Below are 26607 nucleotides of genomic sequence, written 5' to 3'. Positions count from 1 at the left end.
AACTTCGTCACTTTCCAATTGAGCCATTATCAACCCACTGCATATCCCCAGTGGCTCGCAGGAAAAGAGCCTCGTACGAGTACATAGCTCGATGTGTCTCGAGCGGTTGAGTTTCAACTACCTACGAATACGATGTTGCTCGCCGGCATCCGGCACAACACGAGCTCATAGTCGTCGTAATCAGGTTATCATGTCTTGGAACCGAGCCAGTGAATTCCGCATGTACGCTCTCTGGCGACGTAGGTAGGTATCTCCGCAGTGGCCGGTGCGAAGTATTGGAGCCTGAAGTTTCCGATGAATGATGAATTCCGGGTTGGGTTGGATGGATGGGCCAGAGGTGTATGTAGTATGTGGTATTCTATGTGGTTCACCGAGCCTTGTAGGTAGTATACCTACCAGGGAACCCTCGGAACGAATCAGGGAAGATGGAGAAGAAGGAGAAGAGAACGTGGCGTCAGTGATATCGATGCGACTCAGAAAGCTTATGCGGAGCCGCAACAGATGTAGGCAGGAGTTGCCTAGGTGCGGCGAGACTTGGCACGCACGTGTATATCTTAGCGGAGTACGGTTGCTGCTGCTCTGGCCTGAGTCTACTGCTGGAGTTAGTGATGTCTGAACCTACCGACTACCGCCGTGTGAGAGGCAGAGTAGGTAGTGAGAATCAATGAGTAGTCCCACCCCACTTTCATTTCTATCACTCGGTTCCAAGTACTTACCTCTCACCTACCGATTCAGTCTCCCCATTGAAAAGTCGTCAAACACGGCTACGCCTTAGTTTGCATCACGAAGTATCACCACCGGTTAGTTCCCCAAGAGCGACGAGGCACGAACGGCCTCCAAGGCTGTACTCTACACGACACCAACACCGTCTGATGTGTACAGGGAACAACCCCGGAAACCCAAACATGACGGAGCGAACTTCGAAGGGCTGAGCGCGCACCAACAACGGCCGCGTGGATATCGCTATGTACCGTATTCCAACTTAAGCGCCGGTGGTCGTCACGCAGATATGTAGATGGCTGTTGGGTTGGTTTGTGTTGTGTTGTATGCATCGGCCGCCGTAGTCGGAGCATACATAGTTAACGATGCATATAGGGCACATGATATGGCTCGCGGTGAAATTGCCGGTCGTTGCATCGCTTCCCATCGCCACTGTGGTGGTTGGGGGGTCATCGATGGATCGTCGGGTTGGCCGGTGATGGTGTGCATCAGACAGGTGACGGCGTTGGGGTGCGTTCGTGGGATAGATGGGCTTGGGCTTGGAACAGCGCGTATCGATGTTGGCATCGTACCAGCCTCCAGGTCGATGTTCACCGCACTACGGTACGGTACCTAGTGCTTGGAAAGTTGGACTTGGCCCGGACCGGCGGAAAATCAGCGAATCACACGATATCACGCAGTCCGCAGGAGACTACCCACCTGGTGGTCTATGGAATCCCGTGGCCTCCCCACCCTCCCCGCACAAACTCCCATTTTCCACACCATCCTTTGTCAACCAGCCTACCTAGCTCCTGGTCGAAGAGTCACGCCGACTCCGATATGATTCCTCGCTGACCACTCACTCCCATTCACCAATTCGCAACCCTACCGTACCCAGGTATCCGCGTCAAGGCATTCCCCCACACCAACACCCATCCCTAAGAGCGGCAACTAACCACGTAAGAGTAGGTCAGCAACTACTCCGCCGTATCCAGTCCTCATCGCGTCCCATGTATGTAACCAGGTTTTTCTTTCTTCCTTTCTTCCTTTCCTTTTTTCTTTCTCTGTCTGTCAGATCACTGATGAGTTGTCGATTTTGATAGGACCCTCCCTCCTGCCCACAGCCCACAAGCGCCCTTGTGATTCTCTGTTGCGTTTCAGAGTCGCAAACCCCTGCATGATCGCCCGTCCCCGTTGTTGCATTTCGTTGAGGCACACCATGAAAATGCTGAAACTCCCTCCCCGCTCTCCCTGCTCTCCCTGCATGTCTGTCGCCCACCCAACCACCAACCACCAACCACCAGCCCAGAAAAAGGTGGATGGATGGATGGATGGAGGGAGAGGCTGGAGGGGAGGGCTGGCCTGACGGAGGACGAGAGGACGAGAGGGAGGGAGGGAGGGCGGGGAACAAAGGAAGGAAGGCAAAGAGGGAAAGGAAAGAGACAAATCATCGTCGTATGTACTTACCTTCCTGGTACCTACCCGTGCACGTAGAGTACACAGAGTACGGTAGGCTGACGCATCAATACGAGGGATGAAGGGAGGATCCAGGTTTTCCGGAGGCAGGCCCCCCCACCCCCAGAACAAGATCCGTATTTCGCAGTACATATCACCGTTTTTTCTTCAAAGAATCCTGTTTGATCAAGATAAAAAAAAAAAAAAAAAAAAAAAAAACACCAATAAATCGATTTCGCTAGCGCACTTAAAATGACTTTACTATGGCCTAAAAGTCGGCTACGAATGTTGGACCTGACAGGTAGTGGGATGGATGGCCGTGGGCAAGACGCTAGTTACGCAGGTATGGGGAATCGGGGATAGGGATATCGCCTCGAGCTGAGGTGAGATGGTGGCGGCGCCAGCTCGTCTGACTTTTGGATCCGTCGGACAAAATATGTGAAAGCGTTTTTTTTCTTTCACATTCTGAGACCTATGTTTCTCCAGACTCCGAATGGATGTTCATTCGAATTCCTCAAGCTCATGTGCAATACAAAAAAAGGGCCGTAAAAAATCATAAAGAGCATTCTGAGCGCCTGCCTCGCTTCTCCTAATTGTCCTCCGGCTTGCGACCATACGCCACAAAGCTATTGGAAAAAAAATAATCAGTATATGCGTCCGATATAAATGGTGTGGGGGAACGTGGGGTACTTACTGCGGTACGTATAGATGGTAATTCTTGTTCTTTACCGCAGCCAGGCCATCGCGACAGATCTTCTGCGCATCCTCCTCGGGAAGCTCGAGGATTCTGGTAAACGCGGCCATGCCATACGCGGCAAAACCACTATCGGCTCCGAGAAGCGCCATGCATCCCAGCTCCTTCAACCGCTTCTCCTTGGCCCACGGGCCGAACGGAAGCTTCATGTCGTGCTGGTGGAGGTCGTCGAATCCGGCATCCGATAATCGCCTGGTGAGCACGCCCTTGGAAATGGCGGGACGTCCCGCTTTGGCCATCGCTTTCTCCAACAGCTCCGACCAGTGGTAGGCGGGGTTGTCGGGCTTCATCGTGCCATCGTCGCAGTGGAAGATCACTGTCCGGTTGGTTGTGTTAGTTGCTTGCTCTGTGACATCGGTGGTGGATCCATGAATCCCTACCTCCAATCTCGGACAACTCGATGTATCCACCTGGTTTCAGACAGCTGTTTCCACAGGTGGTCAGCACTAGCTATGGAAGGTGTAATCGACGGAAGAGGAACGATATGCATACCGGTAGGCTTCTGCGAGTACTTTCGGCCAGTTCGAGTTGATGATTCCCTGGTCCAGATTCCGTATGTGGATGAGATCGAAGGTGTCCTGCTCCGAAGTCAGCGGGCTGTAGGTATGACAAAGCACACATGTTACTGACGGGTTTAAATGTCCAGGGAAGCTCGGCATCATCCACCTCGAATTTGCTACACGTGGTCAGATTTGATCGGTGCGAGTGTGCGCTGTGCACTGTGCAGGGTTGTTTACCAGTTGGGAGGAACCCTGGAGAACCCAGCTCAGTCAGTATGTGTCCGTATCGAAGTGCATGCTGGGGGAACGTGGCATATACATACCATCCGGGCTGGATAGGACTGAGGTCGATTCCCGTGACTACTGCCTCGGGATGTTTGTCGGCCATGTCAATGGCCCAGATACCGGTCCCTGCATTCCATGTTAGCGGGGGGGGTTGATTCGTGTGTATTCGGAGACGGCCAGAATTTTATTTTCTGTTTCGGATGCATACCGGTACCGACGTCGAGAATACGGTGGGGTTTCTCGTGCAGAGGAGCCGCGTGCAGCTCGCCATCCAACAAGCGGAGCATGATCTCGTGGGCAATGTCCATCCTATCCAAAACACCTCACTTCAGTTCCCTAGTTCTCTCTATCGGGGGCGTGACGTGGCTGTGGTGCCATACCGGTCTTGCTCCTTCTCATCCGTAGGCATCAGGTTCTTGTCGACGCCGAAGTACGAATGGTAACGCCGGCCGTTTTCGAAGACATATTCGTTCACGCTCGACGTCAATGAGGTGGAGTCTGTGGCGAAGCTGTAAAAGAAGAAGACGGTTAGTTAATGCCTATCGTCGCTGACGGATCCCAAACGATGGGGGGTGGGGGGTTGTTTATTGTCATAGTATGCAAGTATCATACATACCCTGAAGAAGCATAATCCGACCCTCCTCCATCCTGCACGAAACATCAATCAATATGGTCTTCGATGAGGGGAAGCGAGACCTCGACGACGCCACATACTAGCATAGGATCGACTTCGATATCCGACATTGGTTCGTAAGTAGGCTGAAGAGTACCGTAGTTGTAAAGGGTAGTCAAGAGTTAGCGTTTCAGAGCCGAAAACCGAATTTATGGGGGGGGTCGATACCTACCTTGTCCACTCTTTATAAGAACCGTGGGAAGGAACTCCCCACGATATTCCAGCCTCATACGTGCTTGTGATGGAGCACTAGTGTATATGGCAGCCTGTATCTGGCCATTCACTGCTGCACGCCTACATAGGAGTTCCGGTTGATTTGTCGGGTACATATCGCTAGTTTATTAGTTTCTTGGTGCTGCGAACGAAGCATGTACTCGTACATATGATATGGTACATAGGTCGGTACGTACGTACGTAACTACCTCATCAGTCCTGCCCGGGAGTCACGGCCTATCGGAAATGCAGCACGGCGACATGGCTGCGGAATACGTAGCGCAGTACTGCGACCCCACTGATGGGCGGGTGGAGCGCTGAATCCACGTCTTCAGCTTGCAATTGAGCCTGTACAAAGTATGTACTAGTTGTACTCGTGGGTACCGTATTCCATGGTCGGTTGAATCGTGTGGCAGCTCCCGGTGTGAACGCCTAGGGGAGAGGTGCCTTAGTCCCGGGCCGGAGTCGTGGATATGTAGTTCCCGAGGCCGCACCACTCGCGTGGCGTGCACAGACTCAAAAGTGGGTGCGCTTGACTTCCGCTTGCCATGCTACATATGGACTTGGTTTACATATCATACAAACGAACTCCACACCGGGGACATCTACGGTAACTACAGTGCTATCATACTACGGTATTCTATCTACGTGGGTACGGAAACCAAACTCCCTATCACGTATGAAGGTACATAGGCGGGGAATACCAGCATCCGAATTCAGCCCCTCGGCCGGTCATTCCATTGGGATCTGCAAAACCCGCATGCACTGGGAGGAGGAGGAGGGGTACTTGGTATTTCAGTGCGTCAAACGCGCTCGTAACAGCCGCCGGCGCAATCCCCTTGGCATCGAATGGTCGACCCAAGGTATGTATGTCATACTCTGCATAGATGGCCTACATACCTATATCATATATGTGACATGTAAACGGCCATTGTGTTTGGGGATACGTCTTTCTTGCCCCACTCCCAGCACTTTGGTCGTGCATGTCACTCTGCAGGGACCTCAGCTGGCCTCAATATGGCCCTCGCTTCGTGGGCATAGACACCAAACTGTGCGGAGGGTTCCTTGGTAGAGTAGGTACCTATCAGGCCATAATGTCGAAGATCGGCCCCAAGTCCGGTATCGGGGCATTGACTTGGGGAATCTTTGGACGGCCTTAAGGACCACCCATGGGAACCATCGTAGCTTCCAAAGGCAATCGTCATGACTTGGAACGCCATCTTCCGGCGCATACTTGCTGATAGGCATCTCAAACTTGGCATTTGGGCTGGGTAACGAGGTATCTGTCAAGAAGTTACTACTCGATGACTATGGCCAGGAGAAAAGCCACTCATTTCTAGACTTTTGACTTCAGATACTTGGGTACCGTATCAGCCTCTTGTCCCGTTATCCGTGTCTTTTTTTGGCCATTATGTGGGTGAGTAAAGTTTGGGTTTGATGTCCCGATTGGAGATCCTCAGCCATACCGAAAGTCACGAATTTGGGTCTCCGTCTCACGGAGAATTCCATTGGTCCAAAGGAATTACCACCAAGGCTTCATAAGTAGGCGGTGATTGGATCCGCAGTGCAGTTTTACCTCCCGAATTTCCCGCCGGACGATTATCTAGGGGTTATCATCAACGGACGGTCCAGTCGGGTCGGTCTTTCCCGGAGTCTTGCAGCTTTCCCTGATGTGATCTCGTGTGGGGTCAGTGCTGTACACACCTAGAGTACATGCCTAGTAGTGGAACGGGGATAGAAAACCCCTCTCGAAAGGACAGCATTTCTACATACCTCTCTGAGCTTTGAAATTGATTGATTGTTGGTGACTTTCGCTGCCGGAACGTGCAAGCAGCGCGAGACTCGACCGCCAAACCCCCACACTTTGTTGTATGTATTTATGTATTTGTTTGAAGATGCTCAGGGTAAAGTTAGATGTATATAATCGATTCCCCTGACGATAGAGTCAATTCCCCCGACGATAGAGTGCCCATAAAGTGAGTAGACGTAGGATTTTTGGGCCGTGACGATCCCGGAAATCTTGAGCGAGCTTGCAATGTCGTGCTTTCTTTCGACTTCATATGGATTCGACAAGTCAATTCGCAGATAGCGTTGGAGATAGAGTACAAAGGAAGTACTTCCTACTAAGGACTTGCTTACTTAAGTAAGTACTTTTTTTGCCGAGAAGCCTGAACGGCGTGGCCGTCGAGGACAGTAACCGCTTATGTACATATGTACGATGTCCTTCCGAATATGGAATTACCAAGTAATCCGCGAAAGCTACATATTGGCCACAACCACAAGAAACGAACGGACAAGGCTTCAACAAAACAGCTTCCCGAAGGAAGTCCTGTCAATTTTTAAATCCCCTAAAAATCCCCTAAAAATCCCCTAAAATCGCCAGGAATACATTATGGCCCTTCAAAGTGTTACAGTAATTTCCCCCGAAGGCTCTGCCCTATTTCCAATCCATAGAGAAGGCTGGTGATTGTGGCCTGCCCTACTGGTACTATGGCTTGCCTCGCGGCCTTCCGTGGGTAGGCAAGTAAGTGGGATGTATTTCTCTTGTAACCCTGTGGTATGTGGGACTTTGCGGCCAGGAAATCAGCACCACCTCAGCTCTCTGGCAGCACAAAAAAACCTGAGCCTCGGAGTTGGGGCGAGGGGGGGCAGAAATCCACGTGATATCGGAGCATCCACGACCTCCGGACATTCTTCTCAGTGGTTTGTCGATCTGTCTCTCACGCTCCTCCGACTGACTGTCTCGCCGCCTCCTCTTTCTGCATCCCGCCCTCTTCTCTCTCTTTTCTCCGGGCGCCAGACCAGGGCTTTGTCACAGTGTATGTAGCGTCGTAACCAAGAATCCACCTAAAATACCATGTCCAAGTAGCGTTGCGCTGTTCCGCTGTTGCTCTTCTCAGCGCCTTTTTTATCGGGTACTACTACTAACATACACTCTACCTCTCACTTCAACCACACCCACCTCCACCATCATCATCACCACACCCCCCCGCCTCCCACCTCCATAATTCACCCCCCTCCCCCTCCCCCTCCCCCTCCGCCACCACCACCCCCAGCGAGTCTGGAACTCATTTTCTCTTCTCGGTCGGCAACTCGGTGGTGAGAACAACATCCTTCAATCATCTCGTTCAGTTCTATTTTCGCTTCGCAGCTGGCCTCCGTGTTCCGCCCGTGCCCGCCGTTCATTGGCCTTTACCGCTTATACCTGCGACGCCGGTTTTCTCGCAGCCTCCTCCGGCGTATCATTCGAAGATCCCGTGAAGGGTGCAATTTAACCCATTGCGCCTCCGCCATCTGTACACTACACTACACAAGAACTGCCGTAGCGAAGCCACCTTGTCGGACGTCCTATCTTTGTCGTTGCTCGCTCCCCGGCCTGTCCGTCGTCCAAATAACTTCAAACATCTCGCCTACTTCGCCCTATACCAACTGCCATCACCCCAGCCCAGACGTGAACGCTAGCTCGGTTGCTGGCTCAGGGGAAAGCGAGAGAGGGAAAGAGAGAGAAGGGAAAGGGCTAGAGGGAGACAGAGAGAGAGAATCAGAGACAGAGAGAAAGAGAGGGAGAGACTGTGGGACAGGCGCTGTTGTTTACGGCAGGAACATCCCACCTTCGTTCCCTCGAGATATTTTATTACATACCACACAAAGGGCTGCACATACCGTCAAGCGACTTCCCTGGTGACAGCGACCTCCTGGTTCATTGAAGTAGTGTGGACCGATCCCTTCTTCTTTCACCCCGTTTCACTTCGTTCGGAACAACAGCAGCCATGGCCCTTCTCGCATCCAAGAGTCAGTATCTTCCGCAGCCTCACGCTGGCTCGCACTTTCAGCCATCGAATCCGATTCCAGTAACCGCAATGTTTACTCCACACTCCCAACCGTCGCCAACAAATTCCGAGTTCTCGGAGGGAGGTCAAGGTCAACCGGATGACGTACGGTACGGGCTACCACTTGGAGAAAGGGTTTGGGATCCAAGGAGTTGCTGACTCTGGTGGAACACAGGTCGTGGGATGAGAGAAAAGTGGTGGACTGGCTAAGGAGCATCGGATGCCAGAAGTACGACAGTGTTTTCGAGAGTGGGTTTTTCTTTTCTTCTTCTGGCCTTCGGGAGTGGGAGAGAACTATTGTTGACGAACCGTTCAGGAAACAACATCACTGGCGAGACATTACTGGAATGCGACCATTCCGCGCTGAAGGAGCTGGGAATCACCAAGGTTGGAGATCGCGTTCGGATTTTCGTGGCAGTCAAAGCTTTAAGGACAAAAGCATTCGGCAACAACGGAAAGAAGCGAAATAGGGTATTTCACAAATCATCGCCACCTCTGTGAAGGTTATCTAATGTCTCAGGATACTCTGGCTGCTCTCGACAATGTCGGTCCTGTCCCATCCTACCGGACGCACATTTCGCCTCCACAGAACAAGCGTTATTCGAGGCAGTTCGCCGACCTCGGAGCATCAGCACTTTCGAGTACTGTGTACACCGAGAGCCCCACAGAAAACGATTATACTTCGGCGCGGCGGTCAGGTGCACCGAGAATAATCAGCCCACCACCGGATGGCCCTCGGTCCGGTAACTCGTACGGTTCGAAGACACCCAGAACACCACAAGCATGGAAGGGAACGAATCCGCCGAGTGGGTCACCAAATAACACTCGGCGCCACGATCAGGGCCAGGGCAAGAGTATCATGGAGTTTGATTCTGTCAGAAAGGTAAGACCTCGGCTGTCTTGAATCGCTACGATATATTCTAACATTACCTCAGAATTGCATCAAAGTAATTGGCGAAGGAGGTGCTACTCGCGTGGTAGACATAAACGGATGCAACACACCTGAAGCGGTGATGCGAAGAATACTTAAGAAGTATAGTATCATGGACAACTTCATACTCTGGGCAATCTACATCATCACCAAGGACCACAACGGCCGGGAAAACATCCGATGTCTAGGAGATGCAGATCTATTACGGATAGCTCACGACAGCGATCGGCCGGAACGTTCTCGACTGATCTTGAAGAGGCGGGGATCGCCTCCTTCGCCTTCGTCGGCAGAATTCATGGCGGCCCTTCAGATGGCCCGCGATGAAACTCCTAATGATGCTACCTCAAGAGCTCTGGAAGGGAACGCTAGTAGGGCAAAGGTGCAAAGCCTGACCGGAGAGCACATGGCCTCGCCATCGTCCCCCCGGAGTAGGGATTCGACTCTGGGCCGTAAGGCGACATCGAAAAAGATTACGGCGTTCTTTGGCCAAAGGCCTCCGAGTGAGCTGATCAGTTCCAACCTGGCCGAATACTTTCCGGATCACGAACACAAGGCACTGGAACGGACTGTCCGTAACTCGATGCGGCGGTCAGCACGCATGAGTAGGTACAACAGCCGCCTGAGTGTAGCAACGACAAGAAGTTACGCATCTAGTATGAGTGGGGATAACATACCTCCGGTGCCAACCGTGGGTGGTATGTGGCTCAACCAAAACCAACAGCAGTCCACCATGTTCCCGTCCTTCCCTATGCAAGCGCGACCACCTTCCGTTCGGCGGTCTGTTCTCATGCCCACCACTTTTGGTAGCAATGAGTATCTGGGTGCTGTTCCAGAGAACGATGTTTCGCCTGACAGGAGTAGTTACATGTCGTTTGATAGCCATGATGGCCGCGCCGTCAGTGTTGTGGTTACGGATACCGATGATGAGTCTACAATAGACGCCAACTACTCGATGGATAATCAGAGCATGGTCAGCACCCCGACCACCGAACATGGCACAGGACCGAGTTATCTCAACCAGTTGCTTGGCGCCGACGACTCGGAAGAGGAGGATGACGAGGACGATTATATGGACGACAATATGGAAGGGTTGCGGTGGATGAAGGGAACTTTGATCGGTGCAGGTTCTTTCGGAAGCGTTTTCCTTGCGCTCAACTCCCTCACTGGAGAGTTGATGGCGGTAAAACAGGTCGAAATGCCGACAAGTACCAAAGACGACGCTCGGAAACAAAGCATGATCGACGCCCTTGCAAGAGAGATTGCTCTTCTCAAGGATCTTCAACACCCGAACATCGTGCAATACCTCTCGTCGAGCAAGGAAGACAACTGCTTTAATATTTTCCTCGAGTATGTGCCCGGTGGCTCGGTTGCTGCGATGCTTAACAACTACGGTCCCCTCAAGGAGCCCTTGGTTCGAAACTTTGTCCGCCAAATTCTGCAAGGCCTCGCATATCTCCATGGCAAGAATATCATCCACAGGGACATCAAGGGCGCCAACGTACTGGTCGACAACAAAGGTGGGATCAAAATTAGCGATTTTGGTATCTCCAAAAAGGTCGAAGCCGGTCTCTTGAACTCCTCAGCGGCCCACCACCGACCTTCTCTCCAGGGCTCGGTATTCTGGATGGCGCCGGAGGTAGTGAAGCAAACATCGTACACGCTCAAAGCCGATATCTGGTCCCTCGGATGTCTGATTGTTGAGATGCTCACGGGCTCCCACCCGTACCCCGACTGCTCGCAACTTCAGGCAATATTCAAGATCGGAACCGGTGGATCCGCACCCGCCATCCCGCAGAAATGTACGGCCGAGGCGAAAACGTTCCTTGCACAAACATTCGAGTTGGATCACAACAAGCGGCCGACCGCTGAGGCGCTCCTGACGAGTCCGTTTATGATGCCGCTGGTGGGGAATAATCAGAACAATGATTAGGTGGAATGAGATGGAAGGAGGAGGAGTGGTGGGACTGTGTGCAATGTGTTGATCGACTATTTATAGAATTCTTTGTGGCTGTTGTGGGGGCGTATCATTCTTGGGGGAGTTTCCGTTTCATGTGTTTGATTTTTATGGCTTGATTTTGTTTTGAGCGGAGGACGGCAGGAGGGCGAAGGTGTGGCGAATCTTCTCTTTCTTCTGATGATATCTCCCATACGTTTAGGACATGGAGTGGGTTATATATACCAAGCTAAGGCAACGAGGATGATGTTTGTGTATGGGAGTGTTTTATTTCTTTTCTCTTCTCTTACTCTTACTGATGCATGTGTGAGCGAAGCGCTGTTTATGACTGACTGAAGACGAATGTTTTTTTTTGATCTGCTCCTTGAAAAACGAGGTTTTGATGAACTGGATGGATATGATATGGCTTGATGGATGGCTTGATGGATAGATGGATGGATGGATGGATGGATGGGATAGGCTGTGGATATAGGTTACAAAGTATGTCGAATCAAAATCAGGGGAAGATGAAGCAGAAGCAGAAGCAGAAGCAGAAACCATTTCCTTTCTCTGGTGATAGGTGTCTGCAACTTCCACCACGGCACGGACTGTTGCGATTCTCGTTGAAGAGCCACCGTCGTCACTCGTCCAAGATATTGCACATGTCATAGGTATCATATTGGTAATATTTGCACGCCTCGAGTGCGCCTCGAGAATCCTGCTTATGTATTCTCATACTTGCTTCTGTCTGGTTCCGCTGTATTTTTGCGAATGAATCAAGCAACTGAAACATCACACTCATATTCTCAACACGGACGCCCCGCAGACATCGAATAACAGGCAGTGCTACGCGTGAAGCCTAGATACTTAGTACCTAGGTTAATTGGCTCTTCACTCGCACAAGCAAAGCCGATTTGAAAAACGCTTGTTTGTATTATGTACTTCCACACCCGCGGCAATCATCATTCATTACTTATCACTCACTCATATGCCCCCTCCCTCCAAAATGTATCAAAATGTATCCCCCCATCAAAAGAAAACCTGGGTATTAACATGTAAACACTGGTTGTAAACGCCATTTCCCTCCCTTCCAACTACCACCCCCTCAATCCGCCACCAATACATATACAATTTGCAGCTCCATATACAGTCTCCGGCGGGTTCTGGCGATGGTAGTGGGTGAGAATATATGATACAAAAAAAACGATGCCCAACACGCTGAAAACAGAAACAAAAACGGAAAGAAAAAAACCCCCGTCAGCCTCCAGCCTACATCCCCCTAATAAAAAGGGAAAAAGAACAGCAGAAAGAGAACTCCGAAAAGTCAGAAAGACCAACGAATTTTGAATCACGTAAAAAAAAAGTCAAGAAAAGAAACAATCAAATTAAGAAAAGGAAAAAAACGGAAAAAAAGAAGAAAAAGAAGAAAGCCAAAAACCCCACCCGATGTGAGTACACGGCACAGTTAGTGACCGATCATCACACTCTAAAGAGTGTTCTCGGCCATAAACTGGCGGTACTCGGCCATCGACCGCTCGAGGTCCTCGAGGCCCTTGCGGACTTTCGAGGTGTCCACGGACGGAAGAGGAGGCGGAGCGGGCTTCTCGGTGGTGGACGGCGGAGCAGTCCGCGAGCTCACCACCACCTTGAAACCGCACATATTGAGGATCCCCTTAGTCCTCATATGTGCGGAATCCCGCTCAGCCTCCTCTTCCCTCTTGCGGCGATAGCGCCCCATCGGGGTGTCCTCGCCTCGACTGCGTCTGGCGGAGGACTGGGGGGAAGGGTGGAGAGGAGCGGGGTCCCTCGCCCGCGGAGCGGCTGGAGTTGCCGGAGGAGTAATGCGTCTCCGCTTCTCTTGTGACATACGTCCAGCCAGGGGAGTCTCCGGGGCGGGGACCTCCTGCCTCCTGCGCTTCTTGGTCTCTTCGCCAGGAGAGCTGCTCGGAGAGTTGCAGGAGTGCACAGTCTCCAGGATAAAATCCTGAGCGAAACTACGCACTCCATGCGCAAGGTCAAGGTCGAGAAGGGTCTCGACCATTGCCACTTGCCTCCCGACAACCTTCTCCCCAAAACGAGAGAAGCCAAGGGCGCCCTTTACCTGTTCGTATGTCAGCAATAGTCAAATAAGGATGTGTGTAGAAGACTTACCAGCTCCACCCTCCTCCTGCGTTCCGCTCCCAGCGTACGCTCGTCCAATCCCGTAGGATTAGCTGGCTCGTCGTCGATGGGCGAGCGGTAACAGATCACCATGACCGCGAGTTTCTCCAAGTTAGAGACCATCGTGAGATGGTCCACAATACTGTGGAGATTCTCGCGGTCACGGGCGAAGCGCTCCTCGCTCGAGGTCGCAAAGTCTGCTGAACATCCGAACAGCAGGAAACCGACATCTGGTGCCTGTTCCTCGTAGACGACGGACTGGGCAACAAATTTGTTACCCAGTCCGTTCCTGCTGGGGATGACAACTTCATCCTTTGCGCCCAGGAACTTCTGGTGAAACCAGAATTCGCTCTGGCCTCCCGCCCCGTACAAGTCGTTGTTGTGAATCAACATACGGTACGTGGCGCGGGATACACCCGATTTCTCGAGGGCCAGGTGAACGATTCCTGGAATCGAAACTTCGAGTTCCGCAGGTTTGAACACCTGCTCACGAATCTGCTGTACCTAAAAGGAGGTTAGCCAATATTAAACTAGATAGTCATGGGGATACATACAGATTCGTGGTACCACTCGCTTCCCTTGGCAATGGGCCACCACTGCGGGTCCTTCGCAAACGTCGCGCGATGCTGTTCCCGCTCCTTACGCTGCCTCCGCTCGGTTCGGCGCAGCCTACGCTTTGCCTTCTCCAAGTAGTCGTAGAAGACAGGAACAACGACGCGACGCCTGTTGAAGGACTCCGCCTTCGCCACCATCTCTGCAGTTGGTGTGGGATCTTCCATGGGAAGAGGCTCACACACAACTGGCGGAAGAGGATCCACCGCAGCTGATGGTTCATGGACCAATCCAAGCTGGGGGGGTGGGAATACCGGTGCCTGAGCAGGTATGGTGATCCTGTCGAACAGCGAACGCGGCACGTCCAACTTTGGTGGCGATTCTGGCTGTGTCTGGGCAGCAGAGCTTGACCACAGCGCCTCGCTCACTGGGGATACCGTTCCGACATCATCGCCACTGGGTAGTTTAGACGTTGGACTGGGCCCTACTGACTCGCTCCCAAATCGTGAGAACGGCTGGTTCACCAATGCCTTGAAGTCGGGGATGCTGCTCTTGGCATGGCTATCGAGAACTGAAGGAGCGAAAGAAAATGGCTTGCTCTCGGTGGGCTTGAAGTCGGGAAGCTTGCCAGCAGGCGTATTGCCAAGAACCGAAGGTGTGAAAGAGAAAGTTTTGGTCTCGGGAAGTTTAGCCTCAGGAAGTGGAAGCGCATTCGTAAAGGGATATCCAAAGGCCTTTCTCTCAAGAGGCTTGTCATCGAATTGAGAAACAGGATTGCTCTCAGGCTTGCTCTCGGGCTTGCTCTCGGGCTTGCTCTCGGGCTTGCTCTCAGGCTTGCTCTCAGGCTTGGTCCCAGCGGGCGTGGTCTCGTGCGGCTTGTTCATAGGAGCTGCAAATGGATTACTTGCGAAAATAGTGGCGGAGGCACTTGTGAAGGGATTATTTGTGAAAGGATTAGGAGCATTCTGCTTAGCAAATGTAGGTGCTGGTGTAGGTGCCGGTGCTGGTACTGGTGCTAAGGCAGGAGCTGGCTTTGCCACGAACGAAGGCGTAGATATTGGTGTCACCGGCGTCTCCTGGTCCTCTTTTTCGTCATCGTTAGATTCACCCATACCAGCCTCTGGGAAGTTGAAGAAGTCGGCTGCACGTGAAGGAATGTTCCTCTCGTTGACGGGGTTGCGATCCAAAGCATAACTAGGCTCCTGTAGGAAGGGTGACTCGATATTGTCGCGATGGTAAATCTGTTGCCCAGGGCCCCAAATCAAATCGGATAGAGACTTTCCAGATCCTCCAATGGCAGCCTCCTTGGGTTGCATTAGCGTAGGATGGGCTCGAGTACGTGTCGGATTATTTTCTCCTGCAAAAAGTAAGCCACAACTCTGGGGTACATCACGATTATGTTGCCCACCATTGAATAAATTCTTTCCAGTGATAAGGTGCAAGTATGAAACTCCATCAACCGTGTGTTCAGCCACCGTCAAGCCATAGTGTTGAAGATCTTCCACAACTTGTTCGACAGTCTCGTAATGTAAACAGTCTTTGATGAACTGAACGGTAGTCATCTTCGAAGTCTTCATGTAGTTCTCCGTCATGATCTTCAGGGCGTATTTCCGAACTTCCGCGAAGCAAATCTGCACCAAACATCCCGTGAAAAGGTCCGTCTCGGAGGCTTTAACGAGTTCGAAAAACGTGTTCACGTAATGTTGCGCATGGAGTCCATCTTCAGCCGGTCGGTCGTATCGTTGCACCGTAGTGTATATTCTCAAAGCATGCTTGACCTGGCTCGATTGCCATACTTCTTCGGGCCATTCCCTCAAAGCGAGTTGCTGCTCAACATAGAGATCCCGCAAGTGTCGTAGGATCATGTAGGCTCGAAATTCGGATTCGTTGGGGAACACCTTACCCTTCTTCTTCCCGTCCCTGTATAGAAAGCCGAGGGTCGTCAAGCATTTGTCCAGTTGCTCGCACTCCATAAACTCTGCATGGTCTGGATGGCCAATCATCTTGTAAAGCGCCAGGATGTGGAAACGAGCAATGATCTCCGTACATTGCACCAATTCACCTCCTTCATAGTTCTGGAAAGTGAAGTCCTGTCTGATACTCCGAGTGCGGTCCCTCACAAAAGCATGACATTCTTGCCAGGGGTTTTTCCCCAAGATGTCGTGCACAAGATACCGTAGAGTCGTCACCAAGGTCTCGGGAGTACGAACATCTTGGGGTAAAGGATTCTCCATTCCGGCCGCCGGACGGTGAAAGGACTTGACAAACAGCCGGTGATCTGGCTTCCCATTGGAAAGCTCAAGACGGTCGATCATTCGCTGATGTTGTCTCTGTATGCATTCGAATCTCGGACACATCTCGGTGCAGGTTCCGACAAACGTGATGGCTTGCTCCAAAGTCTTCTTCACCTCCGGATCGTCAATAACACCAGCCTTTATTAGCCGTGCTCGCTCCTTTTCACGCTCATCTCGCTCCTGATGGTATATCGCCGAAACATCGCCAGCGTCAGTGAAACGGGTTTGGCGCGATGCCGCATCAATTCCCGAATCGTTGGAAAGCGGTGTAGTATCAATTGCTTTCGGTGTAGACGTGACAGGTACCGTACCACCCGTCCCCGGCGGGAAGGAGGCTGGTTTCGACTGCACTGCCGGGAGAACGCTCTTCGCGAATCGATTGGCACCAGGAGCTGTCGTCGGAGCATTCGCGACAGGGGGAATGGGCGCAATGGGGGCAGTGGGCGCCGTATTAAAAGCATTTCCGGAGAACGGGCTCGTAGCTGCAGAAGGCTGCCATGTAGACACTCCAAACGAATCCGATGCCGTTGGTGGTGGCGCTGCCGGAGCTGGTGCGGCGAAAAATGGTGATTGCTGTACCCCATGTTGAGAAGCGAACAGACTTGGCTGCTGTTGCACCTGCTGTGATGCGAACAATGCCGGTTGTTGCGATTGCTGAGCTGCGAACATTGATGGCTGCGGTTGCATCTGCTGTGATTTGAACAGCGATGGTGGTTGTTGCGATGGCTGAGCCACGAACGATGTCGGTTGTTGCGATTGCTGAGCCGCGAACATTGATGGTTGCGATTGCATCTGCTGTGATTTGAACAGTGATGGTGGTTGCTGTTGCGTTGTCGCTGGAAACCCGGGCTGACTTCTCATCGCAAACGGCGCCACACCGAAAGATGAGGGTTGCGCACTGGTCGGGGCCGCAAAAGTACTCGACATATCATCCGCGTAATCTTCCATGTCATCATCCAGCGACTGAGGCTGCTGAGGCTGCTGAAACTGCTGGGTCGCCATAACAGGCTGGGTCGCCATAACAGGCGCTGCGTCCGTCATCTCGTCGTCAAAATTATTAACAAAGGTCTTAGTGGTAGTAGTTGTGTTACCACCGGTGGTAAAGCTATTGCTGCTGACAAGAGAGTTGCTCGGGGTAGTAGTTGCGGTACTAGTGCTTCTCCAGTTGCTGAAAGTGCGACTGGTAGGAGTGCTTCCCGAGCTGCCGAAAGTGCTGCCGAAAGTTCTGGTGGTAGGAGCGGCACGAGGACTAGGTGGGGGCGTGTCAGGAGGAGAAGCAGCACCAAGAGGAAGGGTAGCTGGAGGTGCGACGGTAGATGCGGGAGTGCTGCGCCAGCCGCCAAAAGCGCTGCCGAAAGCGCTGGTGACAGGAGCGGCAAAAGAAGTAGGCGGGGTTGCAGGAGGAGTAGCAGCACCAGTAGGAAGGGTAGCTGGATGTGCGACGGTGGATGCGGGAGTGCTGCGCCAGCTGCCGAAAGTGCTGCCGAAAGTGCTGCCGAAAGTGCTAGCTGGAGGTGCGACGGTAGGTGCTCGTTGTTCCGCCCGGGTGTGCTTGTCAGCGCAATTAAGCTTTTCCAGACTCTTCGCTAGATCAGTTGCCTGGCTGGTCGCGGGAGGTGCGGGAGGTGCGAAAGTATTTGAGATGCCACCAACGACTGGTTTGCTGTTCGTCTCGTCGTCTTTCCACTTCCCTGGGTTTGCTAGCAGAAGCTTCACAAACGAGGCGTTCGCCCGCTTCCACGCGTATATCTGTTCCTGCCCGTTCTCCGGCCCCTGTATCTGCTTGATTTGCCGCCACAGGTCCTCGTTTTCGGTGGCCCAGTCGATCAAAAACTCCTCGTCAGTCTTGACGTTGGGGGATTTTCGTTTAGAATAGTATCTCTGCTTCTGCCACAGATAACTAAGTTTTCTTAGCGACTGAACACCCGGAGGAACAGCCTCAGGGGACAGTGCTTGTGGTCGTTCCGCCCGGGTGTGCTCGTTGCCAGCGCAATTGAGCTTTGCCAGACCCTTCAGAAAATCGGTTTCCTTGCTGGTCGCGGGAGGTGCGGGAGGTGCGAAAGTGTTTGAAATGCCACCAACGACTGGTGCGATGTTCCTCTCGACGTCGGAGTCTTCCAAAAGCGGCTCCGGCCGACGCCAATTGCCCGGGTGATTTTGCAGAAGCTTGACGAGAACTGGGTTCGCCTTCTTCCACGCGTATAACTGCCCGTGCCCGTACCTCGGCCCCAGTATTAGCACGACGTCGTACCACAGGCTCTTGTTCTCAGTGGCCCAGTCGCGCAAAAACTCCTCGTTGGTCTTTTCGACCTTGGACCGGGATGCAGCACGGGATTTCTGCTTCCGCCAGTTCTTCGCGAATTCTTCAAGTACTTTGACACGCGGATCTTCCTCGGGAGACGGTGACCGTTCTTTCGTCCGCTTGTGCACGTCGGCAGCGCAGTTGAGACTTCCTAGGCTCTTCACAAGTTCGGTTTCCTGTTTGATCCCACTAATGAAAGCGTCGATGATGGCAGACTGGATGGGATCCTCGTCGTCAGGGGTGGTAGAGGCGTCGGTAGGAGAGGCGTCGGTAGGAGAGCCAGCAGTGAGAGAGGCGGTGGGAGAGGCGGCGGCGGAGGTATGGGTTGCGGCGGAGGTGGGGGTTGCGCCGGTGGGGGTGGAGGTGAATATAGTGTAGAAGGCGGAAGCTGACGGTCGCGACCTAACGCGTGGGTTGACTTGGCTTGTCATCCTAGCAACGTGTGTGTTAGCGCCATAGACGCGGGTCAAGTACGGTGCGCTTATTCGGCGCACCTACCATGGTAGAGAAATAAAAAGATGGAGTTAGCTTACTTGAAATTGTATGAATTCTAGGATGTCTAGGAACTCTAGGAATTGTATGACTTGGAGGGGGTTTGAATCTAAAACTTAAGATTGTGGATGTGGGAACGAAATTTATGGGATTGCGAAGGAATTTCGTTGGGTGGTTGAGGTGTAAGGAAGAAGAGAGAGAGAGGAAAGAAGGAGGAGAGGAAGGGAGAAAAAACTGAGGTCATTGAGTTGCAAAAGCACTAGTGTTGAATTCGAGAGAGTGAGGGCAAACCCGCGTACAGACATTCATATCATATCACTCATGCCCTAACCACCCAAGGGCCTTTGGGTCTGCCCCAACAAAGCTTTACTGAGCTAGTAGGACAGATTGTATTTGAGGTTCCAGAGACTAGTCAAGCGGTTTCTATGCAAGAACGAATTGATGCTCTCTCTCTCCTCCATAGAAAGCCTTAGTAATCACCCCTGATGAAATTTGCTTATCTTTTGCATTAAATGTAGCATCGTCTTAATCAATTGGCAAGCAATGTTTTGTGTACGTAGCAGCAGGATGTTTTTAGCGCCCTGCGGAATGAAGATTTGCCTTGGGGTTTCTGGGCAGAACGGGCACAGCCATCAAAATTCAAGATATCCAGCCCATCTGAAAATATAACTCCATAACCCAGGCCCCAGGCGAATGATATCACCTTCCAGTAAGTCGTCGGGCAAGAAACCACAGTTTGCATACATGGTGGTGTTTCCATGGGGTCGAGTTTCCTCCCCTCCCCTCCTTCCCTTCCTCTCCCCACCTTCGCAAATGGTGACTAACTTCAGGTACCTATTTGAATTCAAAAACCTCTTTTTACATGGGCAAAGAGGTAGATCGAGCGTGCTTTCGTTGTATGAAGCTTATGGCTGTAGTTCAAGGGGCTTACGCACCCTGCAACGGAAGCAAATTGACTCAATCACGGCGAAACTGACGCAACTGACACCCATTCATAGGTAACCACTCGGTCTTCCATAGTTTTACATCCACTCCAAATTACTAGGTTTCTGATGATGTTACGGGGTTTCAATCCCCTTATTGTGGATGTACGTTCGAAAGTAGGTAGTACGGATTCTCCGGTGGATTGCAGCCGGGAACGGGCTACTATAGAGGGGATAATAAAAAGAAGGGAGAAAGAGCGGGATAGATTTACGGTACATGTCGATGATGTTGAAAACGGCGGCGTACTTCGTGGAAGAACACTGGAGAAATACTTTCGGTGACACATTGTTTTCAATCACCACTGCGACCGCAAGGCATATGTATTCACCATGTTGAGAAACCGATCATGCGTAAGTGATTAAGTACAGTGCGAGATGCTGCATCGATACCATCATTCCTGCTCATCTTGACTACCTATGCAGTACGTGCTTCTTACCCTAAGCACTCTCCGTGAAATCTTGCCGATCACACAAACAATGCAATCGAACCGAGAGAAGAAAAAACATGTCAAAAGAAAGTCTGACGTAAAATCCTCAGAAAAATGTACAAAAAAAACGAACAGAAGCATCAACAAAACGCCAGAAACCTCTGGGGCCACCAGCAATTTCTACAAATGGTCAAGGGAGAAACTTGAGATATTGGTAGATGAAACCCCTCTTCCTCCTCTACTCTAAGCCTAGTATCTCTCAATACCTCCTCGCTTCATCTTTGCCTCGTAAGATTCCTTGGCTTTCTCCTGGAGCACTTCCATCTCGCCGCTGGACAGGCACATGTCGTAGAAGAGACCTCCCTCTTTCTGCAGCAGCTCATAGGGCCTGCCGAACTCTTTCACTTGGCCTTGATCGAGCACGACGATACGGTCGTTTTCAACCACGGTTCCCAGTCTGTGGGCGATCGTTATCGTTGTGGATTGAAGGTGGCGGAGTGTCTCTTGAATCTTAGAGTCCGTCTTGTAGTCGATGGCGGCAGTCGCTTCGTCCATGATGAGGACCTTAGGAGCTCTCAATAAGGCACGCGCTAGACAAACGAGTTGCCTAAAATAAAATTAGCGAATTATTCCCAACTACGTCATTGGAAAGAAGTACCTTTGGCCTTGGGATAGATTGCTACCCGACTCGGAGACGGAGCTTTGAAGATCCAAGAAAATATTCTTGTTCACAGTGGCATCATCTCCGGCAACCGGAGCAGCAGGTTCGGGTTCCTCACTGATGAGCTGGACTCCCTTCAGTGCCGCAAAGATTTCGCTATCGGTGTGCACACCAAACGGGTCGAGGTTCGAGCGGATGGTTCCGGTGAAAAGAGTAGGATCCTGTGGTACCATCGTGATTGACTGCCGCAGATCACGCAGTCCGATGGTGGAGATATCGATACCGTCGATCTCAATCTTTCCGCCCTCGGCCTCCAAACTTCGGAATAGCGCCAACGTGAGCGAGCTCTTGCCTGCTCCAGTTCTTCCCACTATTCCCATCTTCTCTCCGGGCTGGACCTCGAAGCTAACGTCCTTGAGCACGAGGTCCAAGTCAGGTCGGTATCTCGTGGAGTAGTTCTTAAACGTCACTTTGCCTTGATCTGGCCAGGAAGTCGGAGGTCTGTTATCTTCGATGATTTCCGGTGCTTCCTGTTCGACCTCGAGGTATTCCCTTACACGTTCCACGCTGTTCATGTTCTGCTCGTTCACGGCGTACAGCCGGACGACCCAGAGGACGTTTTCCGTAAAAGTGATCGCGTATGTCAAAGAGAGACCGGCCGAACCTGCACTAATGTTGCTAACGTTGAGGACCACAAAAACTCCGGCAAAGAAAGCGACGAGAGCCCCTGCAATATCAACTCTGAACCCAAGCCACCTATTGCATGCCCAGAGGTAAAAGAAGGGCCTGTTGTGTTTGTCGATCATCAGAAGGTTGTCCCTCACAAACCTACGCTCATCGCCGTAGGCCCGAATGGTCGAAATTCCACTGAGGGTCTCTCCAAAGTGCTGGTAAAGGGGACTGCGCTGGATCGATTCGATTCGTTTCAAGTCCCTTGACGCACGGAGGTAGAAGACGCCTATCAGCGCATACAGCATGGAGATGAGAACTCCAGCTAGGAGGAAGCCCGGGGTTATGACAGAGATCAAGACAACAATCGCAATGACTGATCCAAGCGAATGGATCATCCCCTGTTCGACATGTTAGAAAATGGGGAGACGAGACGAGACGTGATGAGAACTTACAAGAGCAACTGGTGCAACTTCCTGATCGACTGCTTCGAGATCTTTAGAAAAGCGGTTCATGATTCTTCCCAGAGGGGTCGAATCAAAGAACCGGCCTTTTGCTCGCATCACGTTGCGCAAAAGCGTGTCATGGATGGTCTTGGACGCCCTCAAACTGCCAGCAAAGACTGTGATCTCCCTAATGAACGACATGAATATGTAAATGGCAGATAGAAGTGCGTAACCCCCGAGATAAAACCACACGTCCACATCCCCGCTATTTTGCGAGTTGACGGTAACCGGGCTTTGAGGCATAGGTGACATCCAGGGATAGCTGCCTAAGGCAAGGCAGCTTCCGGGGTAACCGGTAGACATCATGCTCATACTCGCCGCATGCGTCGCTACGGAGCTCGACGAGTATTTTGATGCCCATTGTCGGATCCAAACGCTTGTGGCCACGGATCCAAGTTGTTGCAAAACAAGGGAGGCGACGACGATAACCCAGTACCACCAGGGCCCCATTGAAGCGAGATATAGAGCGTAAACGTGCCAGTCAACACTTCCTTCGGATTTGGTTTCCTCAGTGGAAGCCTTCTGTTTCTTGTCCTGCACCACTGCACCATTTGCGGCTGCGAGTATCGCTTCTTGACCGTCGAACGACGGAACGCGGGATGGCATGCGGGATTGCGGGCGCGAACGAGCATTGGATTTGAGAAGCTCATCGGATCCCAGCGCGCCGGAATCGACAACTGTTTCAGGATCACCCTGTACTAGAACGCGTCCGTTGTCCAGAACGACCACGTGCTTTGCCATGGGAATGCAAAGTGTGACGTTGTGAGTTACCAAGATGCAAGTTCTGTCCTGCATGAGAGGTCCCGTAATGCAATGTTCGTAGATCCATTTTGCCGTGTGAGAATCGACAGCGCTGAGACAGTCGTCGAGGAGCAGATGGGCAGCGGACGAGTACAGGGCACGGGCGAGGGAAATCCGTTGCTTTTGACCGCCAGACAGAGAGATTCCCTTTTCACCGACTTCGGTCTCGTCGCCATGGTCGAGTACCTGTAGATCGCGTTCCAAGGAACAGGCCTGGAGTACCAAATTGTAACGTTCCTCATCGAACTTGCTGGCGAAGAGAATATTGTCCTTGATTGTAGCATTGACGAGCCATCTGCACCCAAGTCAGGACAGCACCATAGAGCACGTGGCATGTTGACTTACGGCTGTTGTGCGCAGTACGCAACGGATTGAGTGAGGCCGGTCTCGGGGTCGGGGGTCAAGTCTTCCCTACTATGCTGGCCGGGAAGGTACACACTTGAAAACAAATCAGATACGTATGCACAGAGTTAGGAAGCCGGATACTTGCCTTCCTTTCAGATGGGTCATCTCGCCCAGTAGTGCCATGAGAAGCGAGGTTTTTCCAGACCCAGTGGCTCCGGCTACAAGATTGAGCTGCCCAGGAACGAATTCGATATTGAGGTCCTGAAGTTGGAATCCGCTGCTTGTGCCTTTGGCGATAGCCTGTTTCTTGGAGCCCCAGGTAAATGATGCATCTACGAATCCAATGGCTGGTGCGTCCGGATCGTCCCCGACATGCTTAAGCTGGTGATATTTCTCTGTCTCATCTTCACGTAAGAATTCTTCGACACGGTCCACGGATACCTTCGCCTGAAGCACATTGGTAACCATGTCTGCGAGTTGATCCAGCGGTACCCGGAGGACGTTGAAAAGCGACAGTGAAGTGAATGCAACGGATGCGGTCAGCTCCTTGCCTTCGATGACGGTGTAACTCAGGAAACTGAGCAGAGTGATGATCATCGGCGAACCATACCACGAGGTAGCGGCAATGGCCCACAAGATGTAGCGATTCCGAAGTTGCTTCAGCTCAGCAGATCTCGATTCGCCGACCATGTGGCCAAAACGCTCCTCCCAGGCGAAGAATTTGATGATCCGGATATTTTGCAACACCTCGTTCGTCGCATGGATTCGCTTGTCGGTGGTAGACATAATCTTCTTCTGGATCACGCTGAACCTGGTGGAAATCGCGTAGTTGATTGGGATAAGAAGAATCATCACACTGATACCTGCGATCGAGCTCCAGCCGAGGATCTGGTACAGTAATATCACCGCCACGATGACTTGAACCGGAACGGCTGCGATCTGTAGAAGTAATGAGTGTCGACATCGTGGGAAGGGAACGAAAAGGGCTACACACCAGGAAATGAAGATACGCGCAGACTTCGGAAACTTTGAACGAATCAACCGACATCAAAGTAATGATGGCACCGGCATTACTCTGTCCATCATCCTTCTCATCATCTTTACCTTCCTTCTTAGTTTCCCCGAGCTCCTTCTCGGCTCCAGCAGCTGCCTTCCTTCTGAGGGCCTTCGAGTAGATTTCACCAATGATGACAGCTCTAAGGCGGATACAGATCCTCCGGCCAATGAACAGCGCCTGGCCGTTGCCAACAGCTACGATACTAGCGGTAACTAAGAGCAGAGCGACGAAGAGCCAAGCTACATTCTTGGGTGTGTCTTCCGGAGCCTCGATATATTCCAGGATCACCCGCAGCAGCAGCGTGGGAGCAAACACGAAAAGTGATGCAAATGCCGCCCAGAGGGCCTGGATTATCAGATCGCGCTGGAAATGCTTCACCAGGGTGTATCCGAGGTACGCCGTTTTCCTGGAAGAGAGTAATAAGGTCAGCGGAAAAACTGGTGTTTCGAGTTTGGAGAGATGGCGTACTTGGTCTGACGGAACGATGTCAAGACGGATATGGCGATATCATCATTTCTGAGGTTCCAGATATCCTCCAGAACCAATGGTTTCCAGAATCCTTGCCAGACAATCCCATCCACCCAGCTGAACGAAGCTAGGGAGAACAGGGATGCCAAAGGTTCCCGGGAAGGCTCAAGGCCTTCTGTAACATCTTGAACCACGGCGCTACCGCCTTTCCTCACCGACACCGCAATAATGCACAAGATGGACGCGAGTGAGAATCGCACAACCATGAGCACCTCCGGTAGGCCAGGTTCGCCATGCAGAAGCTGCGAGCGGAACGGTATGATGAGGAACAGGAAATTGAACAGGTACAACCACGCGGTGTGGTCCCAGAGGTCGGAAACGTCGGTATCGGCCGAGGAGTAGACGAGGCGAATCACCACGAGAATGAGGGTGTAAACCCAGGCGACCGCAGGCACAAGTGTCATCCAGTTACTATCCGGAGCATCGGTGAATCCAACCATATGCGCACCAATGATCCCGACAATGCACACCAGCTCAAAGATCACCGCGACAAGTTCGGCGCGCGGCTTGTCGACTTGGATGTAGTGGTGGTGATCCATAGGAGTACGGCTGATAGTATGTCGCAGGCTCAAGTGTTCAGCGAATTCATCATCATCGTCGTCAGTCTCCGCATCATCAAGCGCTCCAAGAGCACCGTTAGTGGTGTTGCCGTTATACGTAGGTAGTCGCTCATATCCGCGTTCGCGCCGTGCTTTCAGCGTCTGTCGGATGGTCCAGTACAGTATTACCGCCACCGAAACTCCGGCCGCAACCGCAGGAAGTAGTACTTGAAGAAAACTGGAGGACACCAGTCGGTCGATCAGTGAACCGGTTTCACAAGAAAAACGGCAGCGGCAACGGCATTAAATGTCTTACTCGTTTACACATGGCGTGAAATCATCTCTCCTCCAAAGCGGCCGCTCGCACCGCAGAAACCCCATGCCGAAGCAGTCCCTTGAGGACCTCCTCTGCTTAGTTTATGGATCCCTCCGAGGCGCAAATCCAGCGTTACGTTGAGTGCCAATCGGAACCGAAGTGTGTTTCGAGTGACGCAATCGGGGTGTATCGAGATCGGAGCTGAACGAGAACACGAGGTCGATCAAGGGAGTGAAGACGTTAAAGAGTCCGAAGACAGTAGAAGATATTATGTTTTGAAGGATGTGAAAGGAGATTAATGGTCAAGAGATTACTGGTTGAACAAGTAGGAAAGAAGGTGGTTTTTTTTGTTGCAACCTCTGAGAGGTTATGACATAGATTTCGGTTCGTCGGGGGCGTTCAAGAACTCGCGTTGAAGCAAGCCCCGGAGCTGGTTGGCTGGGCGTGGCTCCTGCGCTAATGCAGTTAAGCTCCTGATCCGCTGATAACGATAACAGGACATCAGACCGGTTGCGTCGCAGGTTTTTTGTGTTGCCCATCATCGTTATTGCATTCAACATGTTGGATCGTGGCAGTTACCTGCGCTGTTCCACCCCATTTGCGTCACAGGTTGTGTATCTACTCGTTCCACCAACTTTTGGATACAGCGAGAACATAGGTCCATACATAAAAGTTCTTCATGCTCTCCTTCGACAGTTGCT

General features: G+C 51.9%; 4 protein-coding genes across 4 annotated transcripts; 1 reads left to right on the top strand and 3 right to left on the bottom strand.

Moving 5' to 3' along the window:
• Positions 1–2600: 2600 nt before the first annotated feature.
• BZA05DRAFT_370885 (S-adenosyl-L-methionine-dependent methyltransferase) lies at positions 2601–4699 on the bottom strand. Its single transcript, XM_051481661.1, has 11 exons — positions 4408–4699; positions 4310–4341; positions 4074–4202; positions 3902–4002; positions 3732–3819; positions 3646–3660; positions 3539–3584; positions 3401–3486; positions 3289–3332; positions 2849–3224; positions 2601–2780 (listed from the first exon to the last, which is right to left on the bottom strand). Exons 1-11 carry the CDS (start codon positions 4435–4437, stop codon positions 2744–2746), a joined length of 984 nt encoding a protein of 327 aa, XP_051341221.1. The 5' UTR covers positions 4438–4699; the 3' UTR covers positions 2601–2743.
• Positions 4700–8102: 3403 nt separating this feature from the next.
• Positions 8103–11416, top strand: BZA05DRAFT_249718 (kinase-like domain-containing protein). Its single transcript, XM_051480018.1, has 5 exons — positions 8103–8519; positions 8585–8658; positions 8726–8880; positions 8930–9292; positions 9345–11416. Exons 1-5 carry the CDS (start codon positions 8350–8352, stop codon positions 11268–11270), a joined length of 2688 nt encoding a protein of 895 aa, XP_051341220.1. The 5' UTR covers positions 8103–8349; the 3' UTR covers positions 11271–11416.
• A 1552-nt stretch (positions 11417–12968) lies between these two features.
• BZA05DRAFT_350759 (SAC3/GANP/Nin1/mts3/eIF-3 p25 family-domain-containing protein) lies at positions 12969–16809 on the bottom strand (the record flags this gene model as incomplete). Its single annotated transcript, XM_051481287.1, has 4 exons — positions 15394–16809; positions 13988–15342; positions 13425–13937; positions 12969–13374 (listed from the first exon to the last, which is right to left on the bottom strand). Coding segments are annotated over exons 1-4 (3222 nt in total), but the record flags the coding sequence as incomplete, so codon positions are not given.
• Positions 16810–20382: 3573 nt separating this feature from the next.
• Positions 20383–26315, bottom strand: BZA05DRAFT_392526 (uncharacterized protein). The gene is made up of 8 exons (XM_051483112.1): positions 25907–26315; positions 24992–25828; positions 24461–24929; positions 23612–24405; positions 23467–23559; positions 22270–23416; positions 21143–22215; positions 20383–21091 (listed from the first exon to the last, which is right to left on the bottom strand). Exons 1-8 carry the CDS (start codon positions 25969–25971, stop codon positions 20734–20736), a joined length of 4836 nt encoding a protein of 1611 aa, XP_051341218.1. The 5' UTR covers positions 25972–26315; the 3' UTR covers positions 20383–20733.
• Positions 26316–26607: the final 292 nt, after the last annotated feature.

The sequence above is a fragment of the Tricharina praecox genome, assembly GCF_024521635.1.
Source record: "Tricharina praecox strain CBS 144465 chromosome Unknown BZA05scaffold_7, whole genome shotgun sequence".
Classification (NCBI taxonomy): Eukaryota; Fungi; Ascomycota; class Pezizomycetes; order Pezizales; family Pyronemataceae; genus Tricharina; species Tricharina praecox.
Note: the sequence above shows the minus strand (reverse complement) of the source record. Positions and strands in the feature narration are given on the sequence as shown.

Excerpts from the sequence above, each read along its gene's own strand:
- BZA05DRAFT_249718 (XM_051480018.1), top strand. The coding sequence starts at position 8,350 with ATGGCCCTTCTCGCATCCAAGAGTCAGTATCTTCCGCAGCCTCACGCT. Across the intron at positions 8,520-8,584 it reads GGTCAACCGGATGACGTACG|GTCGTGGGATGAGAGAAAAG; the intron begins GTACGGGCTACC and ends GGTGGAACACAG. Across the intron at positions 9,293-9,344 it reads AGTTTGATTCTGTCAGAAAG|AATTGCATCAAAGTAATTGG; the intron begins GTAAGACCTCGG and ends ACATTACCTCAG.
- BZA05DRAFT_370885 (XM_051481661.1), bottom strand. The coding sequence starts at position 4,437 with ATGTCGGATATCGAAGTCGATCCTATGCTA. Across the intron at positions 4,203-4,309 it reads TCGGATTATGCTTCTTCAGG|CTTCGCCACAGACTCCACCT; the intron begins GTATGTATGATA and ends CTTCTTTTACAG. Across the intron at positions 3,225-3,288 it reads CGAGTTGTCCGAGATTGGAG|TGATCTTCCACTGCGACGAT; the intron begins GTAGGGATTCAT and ends CCAACCGGACAG.
- BZA05DRAFT_392526 (XM_051483112.1), bottom strand. The coding sequence starts at position 25,971 with ATGGGGTTTCTGCGGTGCGAGCGGCCGCTTTGGAGGAGAGATGATTTC. Across the intron at positions 24,406-24,460 it reads GCGCGTATCTTCATTTCCTG|ATCGCAGCCGTTCCGGTTCA; the intron begins GTGTGTAGCCCT and ends TTACTTCTACAG. Across the intron at positions 23,417-23,466 it reads GCGTACTGCGCACAACAGCC|ATGGCTCGTCAATGCTACAA; the intron begins GTAAGTCAACAT and ends ACTTGGGTGCAG.